Source organism: Rhyacophila brunnea, unplaced genomic scaffold (assembly GCF_057557595.1).
Source record: "Rhyacophila brunnea isolate RB1 unplaced genomic scaffold, BYU_Rbru_1.0 scaffold_18, whole genome shotgun sequence".
Lineage (NCBI taxonomy): Eukaryota > Metazoa > Arthropoda > Insecta > Trichoptera > Rhyacophilidae > Rhyacophila > Rhyacophila brunnea.
Genome location: NW_028232837.1, coordinates 33,047,958 through 33,074,212, shown reverse-complemented (window position 1 = coordinate 33,074,212; position 26,255 = coordinate 33,047,958). Strand labels below are relative to the sequence as shown.

Below are 26,255 nucleotides of genomic sequence, written 5' to 3'. Positions count from 1 at the left end.
AATAATCTGTCCTTTTTCTTTTTATCGTATCACGTTGACGCGTTTGTTTTATTTTATTATTCTTCTTCCTCACGGGTGTGTTGAATTTTAAACGTCTGTTTTAATTTTTGGAGAATTTTAAATGGGTATCTACAAGAAATATGCGTCGGTCGGTCAAAACAACAAGCTTCCAACTTTACCGCTTTCTCAGTCTGACCACTCCATCCGTTTACTTCATGTCTGAAACAATCAATTATCAAGACTCAATAACACTCAAGTAAGCAATACAAATTATTAATTAGCATAAGGATGAAAAACATTTTAAAAATATGGCTTTGAAGTTTCATCAATTGTGTGGAATTATACAAGAATTATTCAACCACCGTACATCTCAACTGGTTCAAAATATGAGTATTTCCAATTTTCCAATACCCCCTAATTTCACATACCATCAATTTTCATAAACAATATTAATTTCTTGGATAGTTTGAGCATATATCGAAATAAACGGCACATTTAAAAAAAAATGAAATTATGTATGTATACGGCACATTTAAAAAAAAATGAAATTATGTATGTATACATCACTACGGCTTTCCTTACAATATAATAACGAGATTTAGTACAGAATGATATAGTATATATTATCGTCGCCGGAGATGTAAAGGGAGCCAGTCCACAAATCATAAAGGTGAGAAATCGGTGCGCAAAGATTTTGTGTGACAAAAAAAATAACATTTGGTTGAACTTTTTTGTTTTTAAAGATAGAACTGTGGAACTTTGAACATAGAATATACTTTGTGATGTTATTTTATTATTATTTTGGATGAATAACTAAAAAAAATAGTATTTTAGAATATATGTGTGTTATATCTCTTGATCACTGAAAATTTAAATCTACAGTTGGCATACTGTGTGGTAGTCAAAAGAGTTTTGTGGCTCAAATCCATTGACCACGGCATCTTTCATGGTTTAAAAATGCTTTGGTGTACTGAACTCATTTTCGCCAAATTTGTGGCTTGACTCCCTTGACATCTACGGCAACGATATTAGATATAGATTCCATAGATACTGTAAAATTTTACTTGAATGTTGATAGTTTTATAACCCTAAAATTGTTTTTCCTGAACATAATTTCAAAAATCCTCCTTTTATCAAAATTAATAGCTGATTATGCTGAATTTGTGACTTATTCCTTTTTGATACGCATCATTGCTATGAAATAAAGCCATTTAAAAAAATAACTGAGGATTGGTCAGTTTTTCCTAATCAGTAACTTGTATGCGTACACATGGTATCTGGGCTACGACCTTAGGACGGGTATTATTTTCTGGTATAGTTACAGTAATATTGAATGAATAATCACAAACATGGCTATAACAATTTATAGTAATTAGGTACCTATTCCTTGACATTTTTATGACATATAATGTAAAAAATATTTTAAATTGTTATTATAGTCCCCACAGCCCAGCTAGTCACTTCATGAACACGAATATCATTGTCGTTCTTCCTCCATGGATTGTTTAATGTAATATTTTATGGAACAAAAAATAAGTTCTTTGCTATTTCATTATTTATAGGCGTTCTCATCATGAATCAGACATAGAACATTCGTTTCAACAAGTGACATGCTATAAAAATTTGACTATACACTAACTCCCTTTTTACACCGTTTTTTTTTTACACGATTTTGAAATAACACAGTGCAAAGCCATTAACTCTGAATGCATGTTGGAAACCCATTTGTTCAGAATGTGTTAAAACATAGTGAATAATTTTTGTTACCTTTGATTTTTTAAAGTATTTTAGTGTATACCATTTTTACACATTTTTTTAACACGCTATCGCGTGGAACGTATCTACCGTGTAAATGGGGAGTTCAGTGTAATTAATTGATTTTTGCATGATGAGATTTTAATATTTTGTATGCCACTTGACTATGACTCAGTCTTAAGTTAAGAAAATATACCAGTGGGTTTATTCTATACTTATCAAACACGAAAGTGATAAATAGTATCAAACTTAGGGTAGGTTTGTATCAAAATATTAGCACTTATTGTAACAATTACACGAAGTTGGTTTTTATTGTTGCAATAAGTGCGATATTTCAACAGCAGCAAGATAGGTGCTGTTAAAATATAGCACTTATTGCAACAATAAAAACCAACTTCGTGTAATTGTTACAATAAGTGCTAATATTTTGATACAAACCTACCCTAAGTATGATAATATTTATTACTTTATCACTTTAGCGGTCGATAAGTATAGAATAGACCCACAGCACAATGGTAAAATATTAAAATAGAGTTACCTTGAGTTGTAGGCTGTGGTGTGAGTGTGTGTGTGAAATGTGATGTTACTGGCAACACTGACGCCTGACGTTGTCGGCTTGCGTTGGCTTTACATCGATTGGTTCCACTCTCTCTGGCCGGATGACGTCCCCTTCTGGGGGATCTCTCATTTGCTTCTGAGACACGATCCGGTAAATCTCTGCACAACAAACAAACAACATGATGAAATCCACGTTTGAAGATGTTAAGCGGACATTTTGGACACAAATGGTTAAAGTATATCTTGCTGTATTCTGTTCTATTAAAACTCAAGTTAATAAATCACAATATTTGAGAATGTAACATTCTTTATTGAACATACATAATTTGAAAACACCTCAGAGAAATGATAACTTAAGTATTAGAAAAATCTTTTTGAATTTTTTTTGTTATTGGCTATCATCAATACTGCAAAATGAACCATGCATACTACTCAACTCTAAACCAAACTGTGTTCGAACCATACTGCAGAAGAAGCATAATATTCAAATTAAGCAAAGTAAACCCGCATGGTAAAATGGTCTTTGGTCTCTCTGAACATTTACAAAAATGTTTAATTCGCGTATATGTACACCAAAAATATAATTTAACACTAAAGCAATACATAGTAGTTTATAACATATTAATTAAGTCAATATAAAAATCAATATAATTTACCAATCACGACTGATGTCATCGCTTAGGGCCAAGACACACACCGCTGCAAATCAAAGCAGACTGCGATGCCACAAGGCAGATCTTGCATGATTCTAAATGAATCAAATTGGGATCAGACAAGAACCACCACAGTTTGCGTCAATTTGCTGAAAATTGCAACACCGTGTCTTAGTCCTTACAAGGACATTGTCAACTGATACATAAAAACAAACAAAATGACAAACTCTAAATGTAGCAAGTGTTCTGGTTTCTTGAATAAAGCATTCCAGAGTCACTTCATGCAAACAATGCCTTGTTAATCCAGGTAGATATGAGGATGAATAATGTGTGAAAGAAATATTAAACAACCATTGGCATCTTACCTGTGAGTATGTTTTGGAAAGCTGTTTCCACATTGGTAGAATCTAATGCTGAAGTTTCTATAAAACTGAGGCCGTTGCGTTCTGCAAATGCTTTCGCCTCATCCGTAGGAATCGATCTGGAAGTATCAAAAGACAAAATTGAAAATTTTAAACATAAAACACGATTATTAATTATGCAACCTCTCAAGCATAGTAAGTTCCTGCAAGAGATGGTAAGGCAAGGCATATCACACAAATGGTCATGTTTGAGGCATATTTCAAAGAACCTATACAACTTCAGACAGCTATACTAAAATATGTAGGGAAAATTGCCTATTAGATAGTGGTGAACGATTATAACAAACGAAAAGAAGAACAATACACATTTAAAAACTACCCCATCTATATTGTGTTATAATAATACATGTCCGGAAGTTTATAAGTATGCAGTTCGTCATATCACACTTTACCGTGAAATGTTATATCGGAAATATTTAAAGACCGTCCAACCTCTTTGGGTGTGGTATGCCAGGAAGCCAGCGGCAAACAAATTTTGAAAATAGCCGATAGGATTATTTGTTAGGTTAGGTTTAAATTGGATCATTATTGTCTGCAATTTCTAAATGAACGCGTAATTTTTCCATTTTGCTGCTAAAGAGATGACCATACAGTTTACGGTCATCTCTTTCCGATAAGAAAGCTCACGGCGAACTAATTTACATGTAACCATAACAATATTATATCTATGCTTGATAAAGTGCTTGCTTTGGATATCCCAAGTTTTATGGGGAACTTGGGGGGCTAAGTGTCAATTTATTTCAAGATATTCAGCTAAGCTGAAAATAACATAATATATACTGAATACATACATACATTATATTCTTTCTTCTTCTTTCGACCATGTCCGATCCTAATAGGATCATATGGGCCTCCACAGAGTAGAGGTTTGTATTGACAGATTTTGTTTTCTTACGAGAAATGGATGTCAGCCACTTGCTTAACCTATTAGGCCCATACTCTGACACACACAAATTGAAAAACAATATGTGTACTTGCCAGACCCAGGATTCGAACCTGAGACCCACGGCGTTATAGTCCAACACTTAAGCCGCGCGGCCACCGTGGGCGTTACATTATATTAGTTATGAATAATTTCATACTAATTAGAGAAGTCACTGGTTTTTTATGTTGTAATTTGATAACTTACATATAAAATGATCAATTTGCATGATTCCTTGCAATGGCATTTAATAATGTGTATAATATACTGTCTGAAGACATTTAATACAAACAATTAATGAAACTAGATGTCTCTACATACGAATACTCATTTAGGCTTTCAGTAAAATTATTATAAAGAAGATATTGCCATTATTTCTGGAATACCAATTAAAAAGTGTTTATTATTTTAATTTTCCTTCCCCAGTTTATACCCCGCTATGACTGACTGGGACCGCTGAACTGGGATTACTAAGATATTCTTAAAAAAACCTTTAATACACCAATGCTTATTTTACTTTGTAGTTTTATTCGTCCCATTAAAAAGATAAATATAATTCATAACATTCAGCCAACAGAGAATCCATAAGTGACAGCAAGAATCAGTAAAAAATACCAAAGTAATTCAGTTGTTTTTTACATTCCGATAAAGTTCAAGCCTCTCATGACTACCTTATTAAGTTTAAAACAGCCATTATAAAGATATTTTAGGCTTAATTTTAGAAACAGTTTACAAACTTTCATAAAAACATATCACTTTGCTACAAAATGCAATAAAATAAGCTGGTTTAGGTGTATCTACATTTTACATAGTAAAGCATTCTGGATATCATAAATCATCAGACAATCCACAGCAATAAAAAGAAAAGATTTTTATTGCTGCCGCTCATAAAGGCTACCAGTTTGTTGGCCATAAAAACTTTTAATGCTCGTCATCAGATCAACGATATCACTACATTGAAAGTGATAGTAACAAATTTGAATACTTTTAAGAAGACAATAATAATATGTAATTCTGTCTTTTCCGGCATAGGTAAATAGGATATTTGTAACTATTTGCTGGTCGAGTAAACAAATAATAATTTTTTACTCTCATTAAACTCAGACACATTTTATGGAAGAATAGAGGAATTTCAATTGCCACGAAAATGATTCTTGTGCTAACATCAGTGTTCTCCATATTCTTGTAGTGTTAAGTCATGGACACCGAGGGCAAAGGGCCAGCAATTGATGCCGTCGAAATGTGCTCTTGGCACCAAATGGAAATGGAATGCTTTGTATTCTTTTGACAGAGCACAGAATGAACCGGTTAATCAGCCAGCGACTCCAGATAAAAGAATGGCCCTCAACTATGTCTTGAGACGCATTCTGCAGTTTATTGGACATATTATTCGGCGCGGACCGCATAACCTAGAGACTGGTGGTTTTGGGCAGCCTCCAGGAAAGGCAAAAGATCGTGAAGGGTGGAGACTCTTGGTCGCTCAGAAGACTACTGCATTTCCGGGTGATCATGATCATCAGACATGAAGGAATGACCAAAAAAAGAGTATTTATATTGTTGTTTAAACATTTTTTTTTAAATCTGAATATACATTTCGCACCGTGAGTGTAAAACCAAGGCATCTGCAAAAGACATATTTTGGATATATTAGGGTTTGAAGTCTTCGTTTTGTTAGGAGAAATAGTTTCTAAAAAAAAACATAATATTTGGTTTATATCTATATTATATTGCATGTTTTTTCAGTTACTTCACTTTTATATTATCAAGTTCACGACTTTTGCAGTTGTTTTGCATTTAATCTCGAAATTGAAAAATTTGCAGATGCCTTGGTTTTACACTCACGGTGCGATTTGTATCTGAAATTTTCTGCATCTGCAGTTTTCTGTGTGGAATTTTCCATGAACAAAATTCACCATACAAAACATGTAAAATAGTCTGTATTAGAACTATGTAACAGTATTTTAAAACTAAATAAATATTACTGGTTTGGATAATCCATATATTTTCGATTATATCCTGACTAATTTGGTAGTTTACTGTAATTAATATAAATGTTTAATTAGGAGTTGCTATTTTTCTCTTTTTGGACACATAGTTTATTGCACCCCAACAACTAAAGTGCCACAAGTCGAAATAAAGATACAAAGTGATAATAACTGACAATTCTTCAGATGTATACATATATCACTTATGTGCCTTTTTTAACTCAATATATCATGATACATAATATCGTCTCTGTTCTGGCAGAACACACTAACTGGAGAATACTAGTTTTGAGTAATTTGACTTTGAAGTTGTTAAAATGTTTGAAATAATGGTCTATCATGTAAGTTTATTAAGTAATCGTAAGAAGGATGACTTTAAAATAAAGACTGTTTATTTATTAAGAAGCTTTCCAGACGGTAAAGTTTGAAATAAGGAAAATTTTGGTATAACTAACTCAATATGTCATTTTTTCGAATTAGTGTCTTCTGCCAGAACAGTGACGATATGAAGTAGTTAGTATAGGGATCCTGCAGTCTGGTTGAATTATAATGAAAATTTTTTTATGGGTGGTGGGTGGGATAATGTCACAATCACCCGTACTACCCGTACCGTAGATAAAAATCCCATGTTCAGTAGAAAACCCCAAATGTGAAATTCATAATCGTGATTATAAATACAAATATTTGATAAAGAGAAAACTGTCAATCAGAGTTAGGAGTTCCCATTATGCATTTTTAATGATATAAATATTATACTGAAACCTCCAGCCTTGCATGTGATAACTGATAAGAAATTCCTTATCTCGATGATAAAACAGGTATGTGCGTAATGATAAGAGAAAACAATAATAATATACCTAAAACCACAAAATTATGTCATTCCTAGACTGGGCTGACTCACATCCTATCAATTATTTTTTTATTATACATAATAGCAAACCAACCTCAATACAACAATACCAACTTTCTAAAAAAACCCATATAAACAATTATTTTGGTACAATAGATAAGCACTGATCATTGAACATAATTAATTATTCCTTTGCATTAGTGCATCATGCATTATGAAGATTTTGGATGTTTCATTACAAAGAGTACCTGATTGATACATTATCAGTCATATTAGCAAACACCAGCAATTTAAATGTACATTAATCATCCATAGTAAACATACTATAGGACTGAAAGTTTGACATCCTGTTTATCTTAGATGTAAAGGCTCCAAAATGACTCAAGAGAGAATTTTTACTAAAGATTAGCTGATTTCTAAGTCAATGCAAGTTGTTTGAGCTCATCGTGTGATTGTGTTCACAAAATATTGACATTTGAAGTAGGTACCAATACATTACCATAATATTTGACATATTACAGGTGGAACGAATGAAATGGCATAATTAATGAAACAAGTAAATCGTACATATTATTATGTCTATAAATTCAAACGTTCCATAGTTTGTGAACAAAATAAAAATGCCTAAGAAACAGTGTATCATATTATTCAATTATACTGTAATAAAGTCCAAAAGAAGGAAAACATCAGAGAAATATGAAATAATTGCAATGCAGTTGAAAATCTTGCTGCTAATCAAGTTCGTCTCCAACGACAGAGTTTCGCAAGGGAAATTGAGAACAAACAACTAGCAGTTTTGTTTTCTCCAAAAGTACAATTAGAGATTTTAAATGACATTTTTTGAAGCACCCAAGCCAATGCAACATAATCAAAAATTATGCCGATATTCAAGAGCAGGTGAATCAACGAATCAACAAATCAACAATCGAACCGGTGCACTTCTTACGCTGCTGAATGAAAATACAAAATTTTTACACATCTATTGTATGATGAAAAACAGCAACACTGTCACTGTCGCTTTACTATTGCTTGTGTCAACGAGCAGCTGATCAAATCCTTTTAGAAGATGCTGTATGAACTCAATACATACATTTGTGCCATGACTGGGACAGAGAATGTCCAACAAAGTATAGTGACCTGAGGTGTCGCAGATCGGACTTGTTTCCGACCAGCATGATGACGATGTTCTGGTCGGCATGGTCGCGCAGCTCACGCAGCCACCGCTCCACATTCTCGTAGGTGAGGTGCTTGGCGATGTCGTAGACAAGGAGGGCGCCTACCGCCCCGCGGTAGTAAGCTGACGTGATGGCCCGGTACCTCTCCTGTCCCGCCGTGTCCCAGATCTGAGCTTTTATCGTCTTGCCGTCCACCTGGAAACAAAGACGTCACTCATGTTATTATCACATATTGGAAGGTGATTACATTAATTTACTATAATAAAAGTGAAGATACTTTGATCTCAATGCTCATTAACATCATTCTGAGTATTTATTCTAGGATTTGTAATCGTAGGGTACCGGTCGATTTCTTGACCCCAAAATTCTGAGTTTGAAGTATTGGAATTCCTGTATTTAGGAATTAATTGTAATGTGAATTTTGAGAAAAAAGAAGTGCAGTTTGTCAATTAAATAAGTGTTACAATTACAAAATTACAGAAAAACTATATTCATCTCCCAAATTTTATAGGATTGTAGAATCAAAAAAAAATATGGAAACTTATATGATATTAATGGTAGCCTTCTTTTATGGTAGGTAACAGTGTCTTTATTTTATTTAAATTTTATAAAATGTTCACTGTAATATACACAGTAAATCATTAATCATCCAACAGACAACAAGATCCAACATCACAGTCATGATGTGAAATTTCTTGTATATTTTTTTGATAATATAAATTCATATCAATAAAGCAAATTTTTTAGGTAAAATTTCACCGGCTAATCCCTGATCTATACTTGAAAAGTATATTGATGAAAATCGGGACTAAAACATGGAAATAAAATGCTGAATTCAAAGTTATCTTCACTTTTCTCTTGTATTTTAATGATGTGTTAATACAGAGAGCACAACAGATAATCATAATAAGTTGTTGGACATTCCATTCAGGTCAATGAAAAATTTTATTAGAAAACATTATTCATCTGATATCCTTATTACTACTAAGATTAAAAAATAATGTGATAGTTTATTTTTTTCTTTCTCAATTTATTACTTGTTTATTTCAATGTAACCTGTCTTGTTGAGTGATAAACTACACTATCTAAGTATTACAAATTCAAAGTACATTTAATATTGTTTCACATTTAAAATAAAACACTAATGCCAAGAAAATTATCCAGATAAGTTGCAAAAATTTTGTCAATTACTTACAAAGATTTCCTTTCCATTAATTATAATAATTGAGGGAACTTACATGCCTAAAATAATATTAAAAAAACTGAAAAGTTTGCGGTGATGAATTTTTATTTTGAAAATTGCTGATGTTGTGAACGGCAACACGCTATTATTTTCATTGCAATTTGACCAATCATGCAAAATGCCGAGTAGGTTTCATTCCATAATTTTTATCACTTATTATATTAGCAATCATTTTAGTCTGGCACTTAACTAACCCAACAAGCATACCAAACACCCATTTATAAGCAAATTTAAGTGAATTTTAGACAGACAGATTTTAGAAATGTCATTGACCTTTGAAACAACTAATAAATCAAAAGCTTAGCAGTCAATAATGAATTCTTTTTGATTTGTTCCTTATGTAGCGACCGAAGACGCTAGAATCTGATCGGTCTGAAAAAGAGGCAAGCCAGGTTCAACATCATATCTTCTCTTAAACTAACTCGGACATCTAAACTCGTTGCGACTGCAACACGTGGAATATGTCGATATGATTCTGTTGGTATTCACAAAACAAACGTAACCTAATGGATCTCCACACACCGCTAGTAGCTTTTAGTTTGATAAAAACAACTGGTGTCTCTAAATTTCACGCGACTCTTGACTGCATGTCGTACATACTTGGTGTTGCATTTATGAATGCGCAGGAGCTACAAGCCGGCCATTTTTAATTCAAACATCAAACTCGCCAGTCGCTGTGGCAGAAGAAAGCACCAATATTTATTTCAGTAATGTACTGTGCATCGATATGTGCCTAATTGACGGATGAACCTAATATTTTTGCTTTATTCTTAGATTTCTGCGGTACTAATACATAATATCACTTGTTTTGATGTCTGATGGCATTTTTGTTGATGTTTCGAAAGGTTACGCACGTCACTGTCGCTAGGCAGCTATGTACGAGGGCGAAAGATGCAAATATGGATGTGAGAAACCTATAATGTTTGATTCATGGCTGTCGCACAAGAGACGATTTTGTATGTGAGACTCGGCTAAAATGTGATGGAAGGCTCCATGTTCGGCTTTACAATCTTGTCATTTCTGCCAGCTGCGCTGAGCATCAGTTCTCGTCGTAATAAACAGTAGCTATGATTCTTTGTGAGGTGTTACGACTCACATCCATAAGGCAGCACAGTTTAGAATGCAAGAGTTGAAAAAGTCATTTGGTTATGACCAAGTACAACTATGAGCCCCAGACTCTGCACATTGGGAAAGTTATTCCAATTGAGATAGTGAACTCTTTTTGTATAAATAGTTGTACAATAAAATATTTGATATAAGATGTCAAACATCGAGAAAAATAGTGCAATATCAGTATAAATTATATTGATTACACATTAAATCAATCTATATTTAGGCGGCGGTGTAGTGGCCGAATGTCTGCATCTAAGTTGTGGGTTACAGGTTTCAATCACACATCTGGTGAATTCCTATATTGCTATTAGAATGTGTTTAGAGACAGATCTGACAGGCGAATGGTCGACAACTGTTTCTTTTTAAAAAATCTGCTAAGTAACCTCACCAGGAGGCAGACGGGCAAGATTATAGAGAGTAGTCCGGAGAATAATAAATCAGGATAACCAAAAACATAAAAAACCAACATTTACACTTCATGAACTTTTTTCAACCTATTTGAAAAATTCATTCATACCTTTTTCATACAAAACTGATTGATTATAGTCAATTATGGTTATCGATAAGATCATATTTTTCAGCATCTACCATAAAATAAATTAAATTAGGTGAATTTTTGCATAGGGGCTGTTCCGATAGCAAATCAACATTTTGATTATTCTCCTTTGGGTGTGCGAAGAGGCATGTTGAATTCAATTATTATTTTAATTTAAACTTTGATTATAGCACAAAAGCGTGCATACCTTTGATAGAAATAAAGAATATCGTTGAATGAAGAAACCAAAAATTAATATAAATATTAGAGCCCAATTTGTTGGACGAACTATGTAAAATTCAATAACTAAACACATGAAAAAAGTTTAGGCATATCTTTAAAAGTAATCACAGCTGATATATTTGACAGGGCATTGTGGGAAATAAATTACCATGTGCTTTGAATATATTTTGTATACTTTTACATATGAGTGATTTTATAAAAGGATCCTTTTATGATCCAGTTGAAAAGGCATTGCTCGACTTATAGGTCGGTTTCTTACAGTTACCTATTAAATATTCTGTGTGAATTTAAAACGATTTCATAGGGCAGGGTTGGCAAACCTTTTTACGTACGCGTGACAAAATTTCCCAAACATTATTTTTCGACTGTCTGACGTGCCGAGTAGTTTTTCACAGTGGAAAAAATAGTTTTTAAGAATTCTATTAAACAATGATGATATTCTAGATAACACTCACAGAACATAATATGTAGCTTTATCACTTTCAATTACGCCATACATTTCGGACCACCTATTTTGAAACTGTCTGCCAAAATTACTACTACTAACTAGCTCCACCAAGTTTTTGTTTCTTATTTGGTACAGCCATTTTTATGGATAGAAATGAAATTGTTTGTTACTGTATTACTTATTTTGGTTCTTTACGCACAAATTGACACCAGAATTGGACTGATCAGATGAGGCGTTCTCTCGCTACAGTGGTCTCAAGCATTGTAAATCAATCAAAATCAGTTTGTGGCACGACGTCTCACATCGCCTGATGAGGTTAGTGCGATATTATATGTGACGCATAAAGTGTAAGGAATGGCCTATGCAATTATATATTTTACATTAAATATAATGCTTATTCTTCTATTTGCCTGTTATTTTTTATACAATGTGATGCGTCATTTATTATTATAGGTATTTTTTTTCGCTTCAAAATAAAACATTCGCGTGCCATAGGTTCGCCATTACTGGCACAGGGTATAATTAGATTAAGAGAAAATTTATTCACTTAGTGGTAATTCATAAAATCTGTTCTTCACATGGTATTCACCACATAAAAAAATTCTGTTACAACACATGTTTCCCTCACAAGTATGGGTACTGAAATTTATGTTAAAGTTTATGTAATAATATTAATATTCACATAAACTTGTTGAATAACACCTGATAGAAGCCCTGGTTTGACGTTTGGTCATACTCCATGTATGACAAAGTATTATTATTGAGGATTTTTAAATCTAACTAAATAATATTGCCACATTTTACTTATAAAATTCATAAAAATCTCAGAGTACAAAAATAAGGTGACAAATCATTTTACAATGTGAAATGACTTGCTCGACTCTATGGACAGCTTTCTTCAACACGTTTGCTGTTTTAAGTACTTTTTATGAGCACATTGGTAGGTAAAATTGCAGTAAAAACATGAAAATAATGAAACAATTGAGTAACCATCATTTCATAAGTAAATCTACACAGTTATCAGTATAATAAATGTGTAATTTGAATAAATTCGTGGTCATATCAATTATGGTGACATTATTATCAAGCATTGCAGCAATGGACATTTTTATCAGTGGAATGCGCAACAGATAGCAAGAACATGGTGGCCCCAGCTATTTCACGGTATGCAGGTAACTGGCATGCCACGATGACACACAATAATATTGCACATCAAGCAGTTTGGACAGCCAATGTGAATTGCTACATAATCAGAATACCACTCTAGACTGGTCCACCTTGAACTTGACTGGATATTAACCCCGGCCAGGCAAAAACATAACTATGCTATCTATGGCTTCTTGCAAGTGGAACAGTGACAAAGAATTTGGCAATCAACAAAATCCTTTGTCAGTGTTGTGTAAAAGCTGAAAATAAAGAAATTATAAAATTGCTTTGTGTGCAAGTATTCTTAACATTCTTTTAGCATTAGTCTTTTCATACTAATTTTAGTATGTAAGTAGTAAATACTATTTCTTTTGCCATACATCCTGGATATCTGGATTCATACTTTCATCTGAAATTATGGCTATTTATCCCATTTTCTGCAAAGCATTGCAAACCTAAAATTATGTTGAAGCAATTTTTAAAGAAAATATATTGCACTTTTATGTTGTCAATATAATGGCCAGTGGTCCACACTGGCAACAAGTTGCTGGTAACCTTGTTAGATTTTACAATAATTATCGTAAAATTTAATGAGGTTGCCAGCAACTTGTTGCCAGTGTGGACACGTCATAACATCTATCCAACCATTTTGACCCCACGATGGCCGCGCGGCTTAAGCGTCGTAGGTCTCAGGTTGGAATCCTGGGCCTGGCAAGTACACATATTGTTTTCAAATTTGTGTATGAGTCAGAGTATGGAGCCAATACGTTGAGTTGAGCAAGTGGCTGAATTATGATAGGACATGGTTGAAACTTAAAAACCATGTGTCCAAAACCAAACATCAAATGCTGTGAGTTTGTCTCCTAGCATTATCTGATGTCAGCGAAGTTGGATGCAAGAAACAACCCGTTCTTATAACAATGTAGAGAACAGTATTTTCATTATAAGAAAACACATACATATAACAGCTGATTATTTATTTCTAATTCTTATTCACTTATCGAGGCAGTCTGTCTCTTATATAGTTCTAATTGAGGTTTTTGAGGATCGGTTGTAAGCCAATTGCTCGTCGGGTCATTATCCTGGTACCAATCCACCATGAAAAGCAAAATTTTCAAGACGGGATTTTTTTCTGTACTTTACATTTTATTGTAGCTTAAGAAGTATTGCCCAGAAACTTTGAGATGACACCTGAGGTATAAGTAATTCGAATGTATATTGAGAAAGCTGAAATGGTTTCTCGGCCAGTGTAGTAATTATATGTTGAATTAACATAAAGTAAACGAGGATTATTGGAAAGATAATTGTACATGGAGAAACCACAAGTAAATTAATAATTTGAAATGGTTTGGAAAAAGCTTGGTTGAGAAACACGTAACCCAATGAGATTTTTAGGCTTGGATGGTTCATTACGTTATATGGTCATCATTATTTAAATAATTTCTCCCAGATATTTTATAAATCCAATTAAAAAAAAATAACATTTGCATAATGATAATTCACACCATATTCAAACAATACAATAACAAAATATTCAAATATAATACTGAACAACACATTAATCCAATAAGCTGAAATAATATTACTTTAGACTAGTTCCCACACATACATTCATAGAACACATACATGCACGCAGCCACAATAAAAGAATCCATAATTGTATAGAAAATAAAACACCACACAAAATCAATGACCTCACCATACAATGTCATATGCTGGACGGGTGCGTATTGGTTAGCACACACTATGAATTTATTAGTTATCCCCATACTAATGCTGTGCACAGACACAACATTGTAACATAACCTAAGATAACAAATTATTGACTTCATAGGGGTATCGATTCTATTGACTAGAAGAGGGTCCAATGAAATGACAAATAATTACAAAAGAATTTTAACAGAACCAATTGAAATAATAGACCCATAAATAATTGTATGAAATACTACTGATTGACTGTAATTTTTTGACAGGGTGAGTATTACATCTTGCTATGAGGAGTGGAGCCAAATATTATGGTAAATGTGTAACATGGGATAGAATTTATTGCAAACTAGTTAATGAATATTTTGCAAAATAAAATTGATAGAAAATTAATAATTAATTTATCATTCATGAAATGAATAAAAATTATGATTGATGAGGGATTGAAAATTGCCAGCAGAACAATATTATAGCCCGTTTACACGTACATGGATTTACTGGAGGCAATACACATTGTCGTGACCATAATGATAAAATGTAAACAGATATTTTCGCGCATGTCGCAAGACTGCACCCACGGATAAAAAAAGTTTAGGGCTTCTGAATTTTCGCGCAATTGTTACAACTTGCATGACGTATGCGCAGTAGAACGATAGTGAACCTGCCGGAAAACATACCGACTAACCCGCACAGAGCATTTTAATGTTTACCAATTTTCACAACCTGTCAAATAACACCATAGAATGACAACAACCTGTCTCGCTTACATTTGAAGAATGAGATTGGCGAGACAGTTAGCACTTGAAATGGTTTAATTTACACACTATTGGTGCCAGTAAATTATGTGCATGTGCAGGCGCTATTACAATATGAAATGGAACGGGTGCTGATCCCTGGAACCAAGAGAACCATAATTTATTTTGGAAATGGACCCCTTGATTCAGAATCTTGAGAGCCCCGAACTGTAACCGGGATACAATGTCAATGTTTCACTGTTTTTTAGTTTTATACTATTTTTATTACACTTGGTCATTTTTTCATCTATCCTAATTATGTATGAAGTAGGTGTGATGCTGTATAACCTTTCAATGTTAAAGAAATACAGTATACTCCTTCAATACTTGATCCATTAGGTTATGTGCGGTCATATGTCAAGGATTCTTATTCTCTGAATAAATTTAGCTTTCCAACTGTCACAATAGAGACACTAGACTAATCAAAAAGTGTGTCCTCCTTTCATTGATGTCACTGAGGTCTTAAATTCAGCCGAATAAACTTTTGAAAGTGCTATTTAATTATCAATATTGCAACAAAGAGAACTTATCTACTAGTTAAATAATAGGTAACACCTGTATTTAAACAACTAGTCATTATTACAGGTGATTCTCATGCTACTGAGTCACCGAGTCATATTGTAGGCCAAGTGAGTAAAGTGTTAACCTTTACTTGTATACAGGCTGTTCCAATAGTCATGAAATGATACGTAAACACAAATGCAAGAATGTAGGAAATTAGGTAATCATTAGGATGTTACAAACAGTCATTTTGGTGCATTAATCCAAATTAAATTTACTTTTTTAGTCAGTAAGTACATGTATGTTTTCTCACACCATAGCTCTTTTAATAATATGTTTTCTCTAAATCTCGCTCTCTCCTACACAAAAACAAAAAATTCACGAACTACAAAAAAAAGGATATTTGTGTTATGGAAAGTCACCAAAGTACTTTGGTGACTTCTTCCATGCGTATTTTTCCCTATTAGCAACACTTGGTGACACATCGGCCACGTTTTGTCAATTCGGTGTTGTGTATTTTGGCGGTTATTTTCTCTTCTCGGTCGTATCCTTATGGCTGAGGATCATGATCACCTTTGAAATTCGTCATCCTTAGGGTTACCAAGACTTTCCATCCCTCTCGATCTTCCGCTTCTCTCAGAGCAGAATGAATGGTGCCCCCAGTCAGCTCCTTTATTCGTTGGCTCCAGCGCGCCGACGCTCCTCTGCTTCGTCTTTTCTGGAGGCCACCCAAAACCACCATTCTCTTCAGGTTGTCTGGTCTGTGCCGGAAAATATGTCCGAAAAACACTAACATATGCACAAGCATAATTTTTGTGGGAATTGAAATTCCCCGATCCTTCCATATTATAGTGGTAAGACGTGTCATCGCATTTTTCGCAATTTGTGTGTGGTCTTCTTATTTCCGCTTCACATTTACCTTTTCCTCTAATGGTCGATCCCAGATATACCAACTCGTCCACTGTTTCTAAGTTTTGGAATATACTTGCTGTTGGTAGAAGGTTAGCCATATCGACAACCATTGACTTGGTCTTAGTCATATTAATAAGGAGGCCGTATTTGCGACACTCTTCCTCTTCTGTAGTAGCTCTGTGAGTTCTCATCAGCGGCGATTTGAGTGGTATTATCTGCGAATCTTAATTTGTCTATTTTCTCACCACCAACCGCCTTGCCATTGATCTAGGGCTTTCCGCATTATATGCTCTCCATATTATTGAATAACTGGGGAGATAAAACACATCCCCGACGGACTCCCTTCTCAGTTCGGAAACTCTCAAGAAAAATATGCATCTACAATTTGACTGTGTATTATTTTAATACTATCAACCGAAGGTACTTGATGGAATTTGAATTTAAATTCTAATGGATTTAAGTTTTGTACTATGCCATTTAAGTCGTTTTTTGCGACCTGGGTTTCGCTGTGTCCAAAAATGTTCCTCAGAATATTGTGATGAATGAAATCAAATCAGAAGAATAAATTGTTCGTGTGAATGAGGTACATTTATAAGCATGCTTTGTAGTTCTGCTTGGGAACATCTGCATGAAGAAAGTAAAGAGTAAAATTCTTTCTGTAAAGTAGGTAGTGTGGAAACTAGTAATAATTATTGCTCAGTATTAATACAAACAACCAAAGTGATAATAAGTTATATTCCTTTTAATGAATTCAAAAGTCTAGCCAGAGTAAGTCAAATTTTTATAAATTTTAATAAAGTTATCTAAAGGTGAAGTACTCAACAAATAGCATAGCAAGTCCAATTAAAATGTAAATGAGACGGCTCATTTAAATAAACTGTTTGCAAGTAAAACACCACAGTGCAAACTCTACTACAGACTTTCTTTCGAACATTGTCCTTGTAATATTGACCTGACCTACTTTACTTTTTGGAAACACAGGGATATTAGAGACCGATCTAGATATACACGTTCAAATACAAATTGGCATAATACATACTGCTATTAAAAAATATTGATTGCAATGGAAACTGGACCAAAGTTTAAAAGAAATAATCGCATAATATAATAGTATTTGTAACATATTACGAAGCAAAGTGCATCACCGAATGCCACAAGGATGGAACCACACAACTGATAAAACAAAAAAATCCTCAAAAAAACTATATTTGTTTAGGTAGGTAGATACTTAAAAGGTATGATAAAAAAAAACACTTGTACCAACATCAATGCCAAGTTGTATTATTTAGAAATAATTACGAAAAGAAAAACGATTCACAAAATTTAAAAAAAAAAATGTATATTTTAATAAGGTATAAAGAATGCAACACATGCATTAAGTTTGCCACATAAGTGCAACGTACATTCAATATTAGTGATATTATTTGCGTTGAATGGCTTGCCCTCATTATGTCATTAACAAAAATGTCATTAAAGTCTTGGTCTAGGGCGACTGGGTTTCGCTTTTCTAATTTATTCATCTGTTTTGTGGTACCGTAAACTGGGGTGGAATTGTGAGAGTATGGGTGAGATTGTGCCACAGGGTCTTTTTTGACTAATTTGAACTTGGTGACTTGCGTCAACGTTAATTCCATATTGAGTATTTTTTCCAATATAGAGGACATACTAGTAGCGCCATCTTTTGACATTCGACGCCAGCTCTTTAAATCCAAACTGTCGATCGTAACATGAAATTTAGATAAAATTCATAAAGTTTTTTGATATTATTTCATGTGATTGTATAATTTCTATTGGTGACAAAATCTGTACAGCTGAGATTTACATGTGGGTTACTTTAGTTCTCTGTGTGCGAAAGAAAGAAGGCATTATGTTTAAAATCTCTACTATTTAGGAGGCCAAAGAAAAAAATTTTTAGACCGTTTTGTATGGGAACTCCCAATTTTTATGTAAGTATGTAATTTAGTATTTCAGATGTGTTGATTCGACTTTGCCTTTTCTCATCTGTCTATATATTATGCATTATGGATCATTTGGCATGTTTAACTAATTTTTAGACTTTTAAGACTTATCGCCATCTTCTATCAGACCATTATAAAAAATGACTCCTTCATTTAATAGCAGATTGGTAGCAGTTTCCCATCCCTATAATGCCTCTCTGCGCATCTATTCTATACACAAGACCGCTTTCGGCCGCTACCTAGGGTAGGTTTGTATCGAAGTATTAGCAGTTATTGTAACAATTACTATAAGTTAGCCGTGGAAACAGTAAGAACTGTCTATCTCGCTCTAAAATTTATCACAGCCAAGAGAGGTGCTGTTAAAATATAGCACTTATTGTAACAGTTACAATTAACTTATTGTAATTGTTACAATAAGTGCTAATACTTTGATACAAACCAACCATAATTAGTTGCTGTAGCGGCCGAAAGCAGTCTTGTGTATAGTATAGATGCGCTGAATATTATAATGAACGTTACAAAAATCAATAATGAATAACTCCATATTCATAAACATTTCTTTGTTGAAAAACTTAAGGAACTGTTTGGTCACTTTTCTGGTTGGATCATTATATTATATTATCATCAAAGTATATTGTATTATTCTCCGAGCTTCAAGAAGAAGGCACTAAGTTTTTGTACATGAATAATTCATGGTTTAATTAAACTAATATAAAATAAGATATCTTACCTCTATACTTCGGGTGGCGAATTCTACGCCTATTGTTGATTTAGATTCTAAGTTGAATTCATTTCTAGTGAACCTGGAGAGTAGGTTACTTTTACCCACACCTGAGTCTCCTATTAGAACAACTGAAACAAATAAAAAAAAAACAAATTGTTAATAACAGTCAAGAAATTATATAAGGCACTTCACAATGCTGGAATACCCATACTGGCCATTTGGCAATATGAGTTTAATTTTTGGAATAACCGGATCTCAAAGTTTTGGCACGCATCCATGGGTTATTATACGGTGGCATTGCATTAGTTATTCATTACAGAGTTGTAGCACAGGGATATTACAAAACGTTGTGGAAAAAACTATAGATTATTTTATGAATAGGCATCTCATTGACCTATAGAGAATAAATGAATGCAAACTACTTCAGTTCATATGGTAGATAGGTCAATTGGGTTTTCGTATGTCAGAACAGATTTAATAACAGCTCAGCGACTAATCAGTACTGGTTTAAGTATCACTAAAATGAAAGGACTGCGGAATAACAAACATACAGGAATAATAAAATATGGCTGTTTTAAAGATTAGTGTTTTCCAGCTTCTTGTAAGGGCCAGAACCAAAAACATTAAGAGCTAAAGAAGAACAGATGATGTCTTTGAAAAGTTGTGAATGGGAAAGGCACCAAACCGGTGCCTCCATACTGCAGTAACTAAACATCATGAAAAGACTGTCTTATATATGATTGCCATCTACTGTTATATACAGTTCTTTGATATAAAAGACTAATAAGTTCTGGTGAAAGAGGAAGGATATTATTGATGGGCTTTTAGCTAAATTCATAAGGCAATCGCGGTTGTTTGCTAGTCGGCCTATTGGTATTAGCCAATATGCAGACTATGAGGCTTTACATCTCTATGGTGCAGGTAAGCCAAAACTGAAAGTGGGCTCAGTATGATTGTCGCACATAAAGGAGTCTCCACGAGCACAGGGAAAAAAATTCAAAACACCTTGCAGGAGTTGGAATGCAAGGTGAAGAACTTCCTGTATTCGTATCGAGATGGATAGAAAAATGTTTCATTGTCAAGGACCAATATTTTACTCTCTTGCAGTAAAACCATTTTTTCAATTATTCCACTACTTATGTCTACGGTAGAATAAGAGCTTACCTTATCCTAAGGTCAATATGGAATTTATTTACCTACTTACTGTAAAATTACATACACATTGAATATAATGAGTTATTGTAAGACTGTAAAACCTTTGAAGTATTGATGGGCTTCTTTGAAAATACATGTCAATGAAACCACAAGATGTGATTAGATAAATAATTACAAGTACTCACTTATGAACATTATTTTTTATTTTCCAATAGGCGAAACATCAATATTTTATCGAAAAGAAGTTTATTTATTTTTTTATTTATACAAGAACACGGCGTGTGATTAACCATTTCATTGCCTATTATTAGTATGCGATAACTAAGTACTTCAAAAGGCCTATGTTTAATCATAAGTAGCTACGATACACAGTTTAAGAGTTGAGTTCTTGCTAAAGCAATACTTAATAATTTAATTTGATGTTTGAGAGAATTTATATTCTGCCATTGAGAAGTATTTTCATGGTTCAGTTGCTTGGAATTATAAACAAAAACATAATAAGAACACGAAAACAACAGAGATTGAATTCATTGACATTGAATCAAAAATAATAAAGATAATATGCTAAAGTTCTCATTGTCAGTGATACCAAACCAAACAAGCTTCGTTTAATTTCTCTAGAGTAGCTACCTGGCACATCTGTCTTTTAATCTTTAATTTTGAGTATATCCGCTAAGATAAAATGAGACTGATAATAGTGTCATGAAGATAATGTACAGAGCGCCTGGCTTCAAGAAACAAGTCTCAAAGTTGATTTATTGATTAAGTCGTAGATAAATTACCTGTATTTATTGTTATTTATAATAATTTGATTGATGTTTTCAGAAATTAAACAAAGTCAAAAACATTATAATATTAATAAGTTGCTTAGAGGATAGTGCATAGTAATACTTAATTCCATTAGTGGGCTTACGTGTTAGTCAACGACGCGAATAAGAAATGACGCAAAAAATAAACATGAAATCCAAAAAAAAGTGACAGTTGTTGCTGTCTAATAATTATGTTTTGTGAACAGAAATCAATCAAATGCAGTTTCGGACCAATCAAGGTATCGTTCAATACTGATTATCTGCGGAAACCTTGTAGATGTTTGAGATTTAGTGGATTCACCATCATTATCAGCATGAATCTATCCACTGCTGGATGAAGGCCTCTTCAAGCTGCTTCCACTTCTTTCGGTCCTGTGCGTTGAGTTGCCACGTACTTCCGCAGAAGTTTATCATTTCATCGATCCAGCGGCTTCTAGGTCTACCTTGCGGACGTTTTGTACTTCTTGGATACCACTCGATGACTAGATTTGTCCAACGATTGTCTCTTCTTCAAACTGTGTCCAGCCCATCTCCATTTAAGGCTTTTAATAAACTCTATTACATCCCAAAACCCTTGTCTGCTTCCTTATCCACTCATTCCTCTTTTTGTCCTTTCGCATTATGCCCAGCATGCACCTCTCCATACCACGTTGTGCTACCCTTAAGTTTCTGGATCTCTCTCTTAGGGTCCATGTTTCACACGTATATGTGATTACGGGAAGCATACACTGGTTGAACACTTTGCGCTTTAGGCACAGTGGAAGATCACTTTTGAAGACATTATTCGGCCAAAAGCACTCCAGCCTAGCTTTACTCTGCGAACAATTTCATCAAATATACATCCATCTATAGACACTTGTTGTCCCAGATAGATGTAACTTTTCACCTGTTCGAGCTGAGTGCCATTGATGAGGATCTCCTTTTTGTGTATTAACCGATGAAAAATTAGTGAATAATACAAATGAACATGGGAAGTGTGTTGCTATTTAAATAATAAATAAAAATTATGCTACAAATACTATATATGTGCATTTATTCAATTAACCACTGATATAATAACTATTTAATTATTGAAAGTTTATATTGTACAATTTTCATATATTTATGTATTATAGTAATTTAAAATCGTAATTTGAATAATGCTAACAATTTTTATTGCTGAAAGTAACACTGTTGTCTTATTCAGTGTTTTGGTAAATTATTATCAATATGTACATAAGGATTGTAAAAAGTTAGTCAGTAATAGGTCCATAAAGTATACTTGAAAACGTACGTAAATCATGAAAAATTAAATTAACAATATAATGATCTATTTTCTTTGTCAATAGTACTTCCAGGGAACACAAAATTAATGGAAACGGCTTACGCTACTGGGTGTGGTGTAATAGGCTACAGATGAGTGTGGAAAAGTATAAGATAAACTACACATTAAAGAATATATTATTTTTAACAGTTACACTTGTATACTAATAATATGCATTAAAATCTGTCATGCAAATGTAACGTGCATTCAATATTGGGACAGTCGGTATGATTCGTTATAGTTGGGTTTTACGGCCTGACCGTCATAAAGAACCTACCTGCTTCAAAACCTTGGTCGATGACAATGGCTTTTCTGTTCTGTGAGTACTTCCTTGAGATTTGAAAACACCGTTCATATATGAGAAGCTTATAAATATTTTTTAGACAGTATAAGTACTTAAGTGTTAGGATAAATACTTGATATGTACCTACATATGTTTAAACAGTTTTACTGGGTCAAAGCTTCACAGTCCCTACATGCTATAATATTCATTTACAATGGAATCTATCATTGAAAAAAAAGCAAAGGTCAAATCTATATGATGACCGATCGAGAAAAATATAAATACAATGTCACATCTTCAAAACACCAATTCATGTGGCCTACATTAATCAAAGTAAATAAAATGATTTATTACTATTGAAAGTAAATCATAATATGTAAGCAGTGAACTCGAAATAAAAAGATATGTATTTAATTGTTTGCCCCTACCGTAAGGTGAAGGGGGTAAAACTCCCGCCTCTAGACCGAACGATTGTGTGCCAGGGTGCAATTCACTCATTTATTTTTTTAAATCAATTTGTTTGACCCAGGGTATGGACCTACCGGGCTAAACGAATGGCTTACAACCAGACTTTTAAAATCCATCTAGAGTCTGTCTTCCATAAGCTGGCGTGCCGGTTTCCCCCCCCCCCCACTTCAGCATCCTTCTCGTTCCCTCCCATTGAGAACTTGCAACATTGAATGCGATGGCACACTGCTTTCTGTGTGACGTGTACGCCAGTTTATAGAATACAGACTCTAGACTGGGGCTATCCAACCTCATGTAATCCAAGAGCCACATTAAAACAATACGTTCACAATTAAATCTTCTGCTGTATCGATTCTGCTAGTATAAAATGAGTGAAAATAAAAAGACCTAACCAACGGGGCAGCGTATTGAAGAATCCTGCTTCAGACCATAGTTTGCTGGCCCCTTTTATTACAGTCAGTCATTACTTAATACCTATATAAAAAAAATATTCCAATAAAATAAAAAGTAGCTACATGAAATACTGTCTGTACAAGCAGAACATATCACCACTTAAAAACACATAATTGACATACCGGAGACAAATCTATAAAAACATAATTTTCCTACTGCTTACCAGGACTCACCCGCCCCTCTTGAGCCATATAGTATGTTACTGGTTAGATGGTTGGTGGCTATCAATATTATGCTCCTTCTTAGATAGAAATTAGTTTTTTTTACCAATCAACAATAACTAAGCAAATATGCAATGTAGAAAACCTCCTATAGATATAATAGATGTATGAAATTGAAGAAAATAGGGACCACTGGAACACAAATGAAATTAGCTACAAGTGACTTTGTATTGCAGGTTCATTTACAAAGAACTTCACACTACTGCTGACATTTATTTGCCAATTTGCAGGGCCATAACCTTTGACACTTGATTATTATTTAGTTGGAAAATCAAGTAAAACTGTAAAACCGTAACTGCACTCGAGTACATAATCACAATGGACATAAAAAATGCCCGCCGTTGTGTATGTAAGAAAATCGGAATGGCAACTGAGCGATTTTAATATTTTTGGAGTTTACCAATTTAACCATACTTCATGCGCTTCCAAATAAATTTCAAATGTCATAACAGAAATAAAATATAAGAATCCTTATATATTTTATAATTCAAAATTTTTGGTAGAATGTAAATTTAATTGAATTAATGTAAGTACGTACCAAGTTAGAATTACGGACAATAGGTTAGATTTTAGATTTATTAATTAGCATTTCTAACAGAAATGTAAACATTGAGTTTGAAATTTCTGACATAACATTTTTTTGAATTTTTCAAATATTAATTAATTGATGTCTAACATTTAAATCCAGATGCACTCGATAATACATAATAATACCTAGGTATAGGTATACGATAATATTATAAACATTAAAATACTAGTGAACAAGGTACACGTTGGACATACCTATATGAGGTAATTAGAAGTATTGATAAATAATGTAAAATGTATATGGGTAGGTATATTTAAAAATGTGTGAAAAGTTTCAAAAGCATACAAAATATGCGTCAATTTCGAGTCATATTAATTATCGGATTATCACGAATTTCGAGTCATTCAATGAAAAAGTCGTCGATTGATATTATGACTCATCACTGAAATAATATCTACTTCACACGATAGGGAAATACGATAAACTAGTGAATATCAAGGGGAGTAAACGGTTTTTAATGAAAAATAATCAATAGAAATAGTTAAAGCCAGGAAGATGAACTTATAGAAAAGTGGGCAAGCAAAAAGTAAAAGTCGTGAGAAGATTTCGCATGATACGCAAAAAGAGAAAATACTTGGTCTACACGTAGAGAATATTCTAATTAGTATACTAAACGTATCATCTGCATCAATAAACCAAATAATAAAGCCCAATAGTTAACATAAACAGTGAAAGTAATCGACATTTTTACCATTTGTAAAAAGTTGTACTTTCATCAGCTGCTGACAATGACTTATCGATGTTTTTTTTCAAGGTCTGAAATCTGTCAAGACGCGGAAAACACAAATATAACAAAGAAAAACTGTAATTTCAAACGCCGAAATGATTTCAATCTTCAAATCCAACGTACATTGTGAACCGCGGTGTCATAAAATGATGGTTGTAGAAAGATTTTCTTTTATTATCGTAATAGAGAATGTATTGACATTTCGCAAAACAATGGAACGGAGTTTAGATAATCAATGAAAGATACGGACGGGTAAATATTGAAGCCGAGACAGTGACTCAAATATGACACGGACACGGTCACTTTAGATAATATAGTCAAAAATACAAACCTTTAAATAAATAATCGTATTCGTCATCTCGAGTGCCCATTTTGGATGTTGGAATTTACACCCCGATAGGGTGTCAGAATATAGTTCACGGAGCCAAAAAACCAATACAAAACTTAAAATGAGCTACCGAAAATAACACACCGGTAACTTTGCGTAACTGTCCCGATCGCGGATGGCACAAATACAAACGGATTATTTGGATAAAACAAAATGTAGGAAAAATAAAAGGGACCGAAGAATTCGCAATATGGCGGATGACTTTTACGCCCCTCAAC

At 33.6% G+C, this 26,255-nt stretch overlaps 1 protein-coding gene across 1 annotated transcript; it reads right to left on the bottom strand.

The window, feature by feature from the left end:
• Nucleotides 1–26,255, bottom strand: Rab11 (RAS oncogene family member Rab11). Its single transcript, XM_085945498.1, has 6 exons — nt 25,981–26,255; nt 19,648–19,769; nt 8,283–8,515; nt 3,332–3,447; nt 2,294–2,472; nt 1–219 (listed from the first exon to the last, which is right to left on the bottom strand). Exons 1-5 carry the CDS (start codon nt 26,018–26,020, stop codon nt 2,339–2,341), a joined length of 645 nt encoding a protein of 214 aa, XP_085801624.1. The 5' UTR covers nt 26,021–26,255; the 3' UTR covers nt 1–219; nt 2,294–2,338.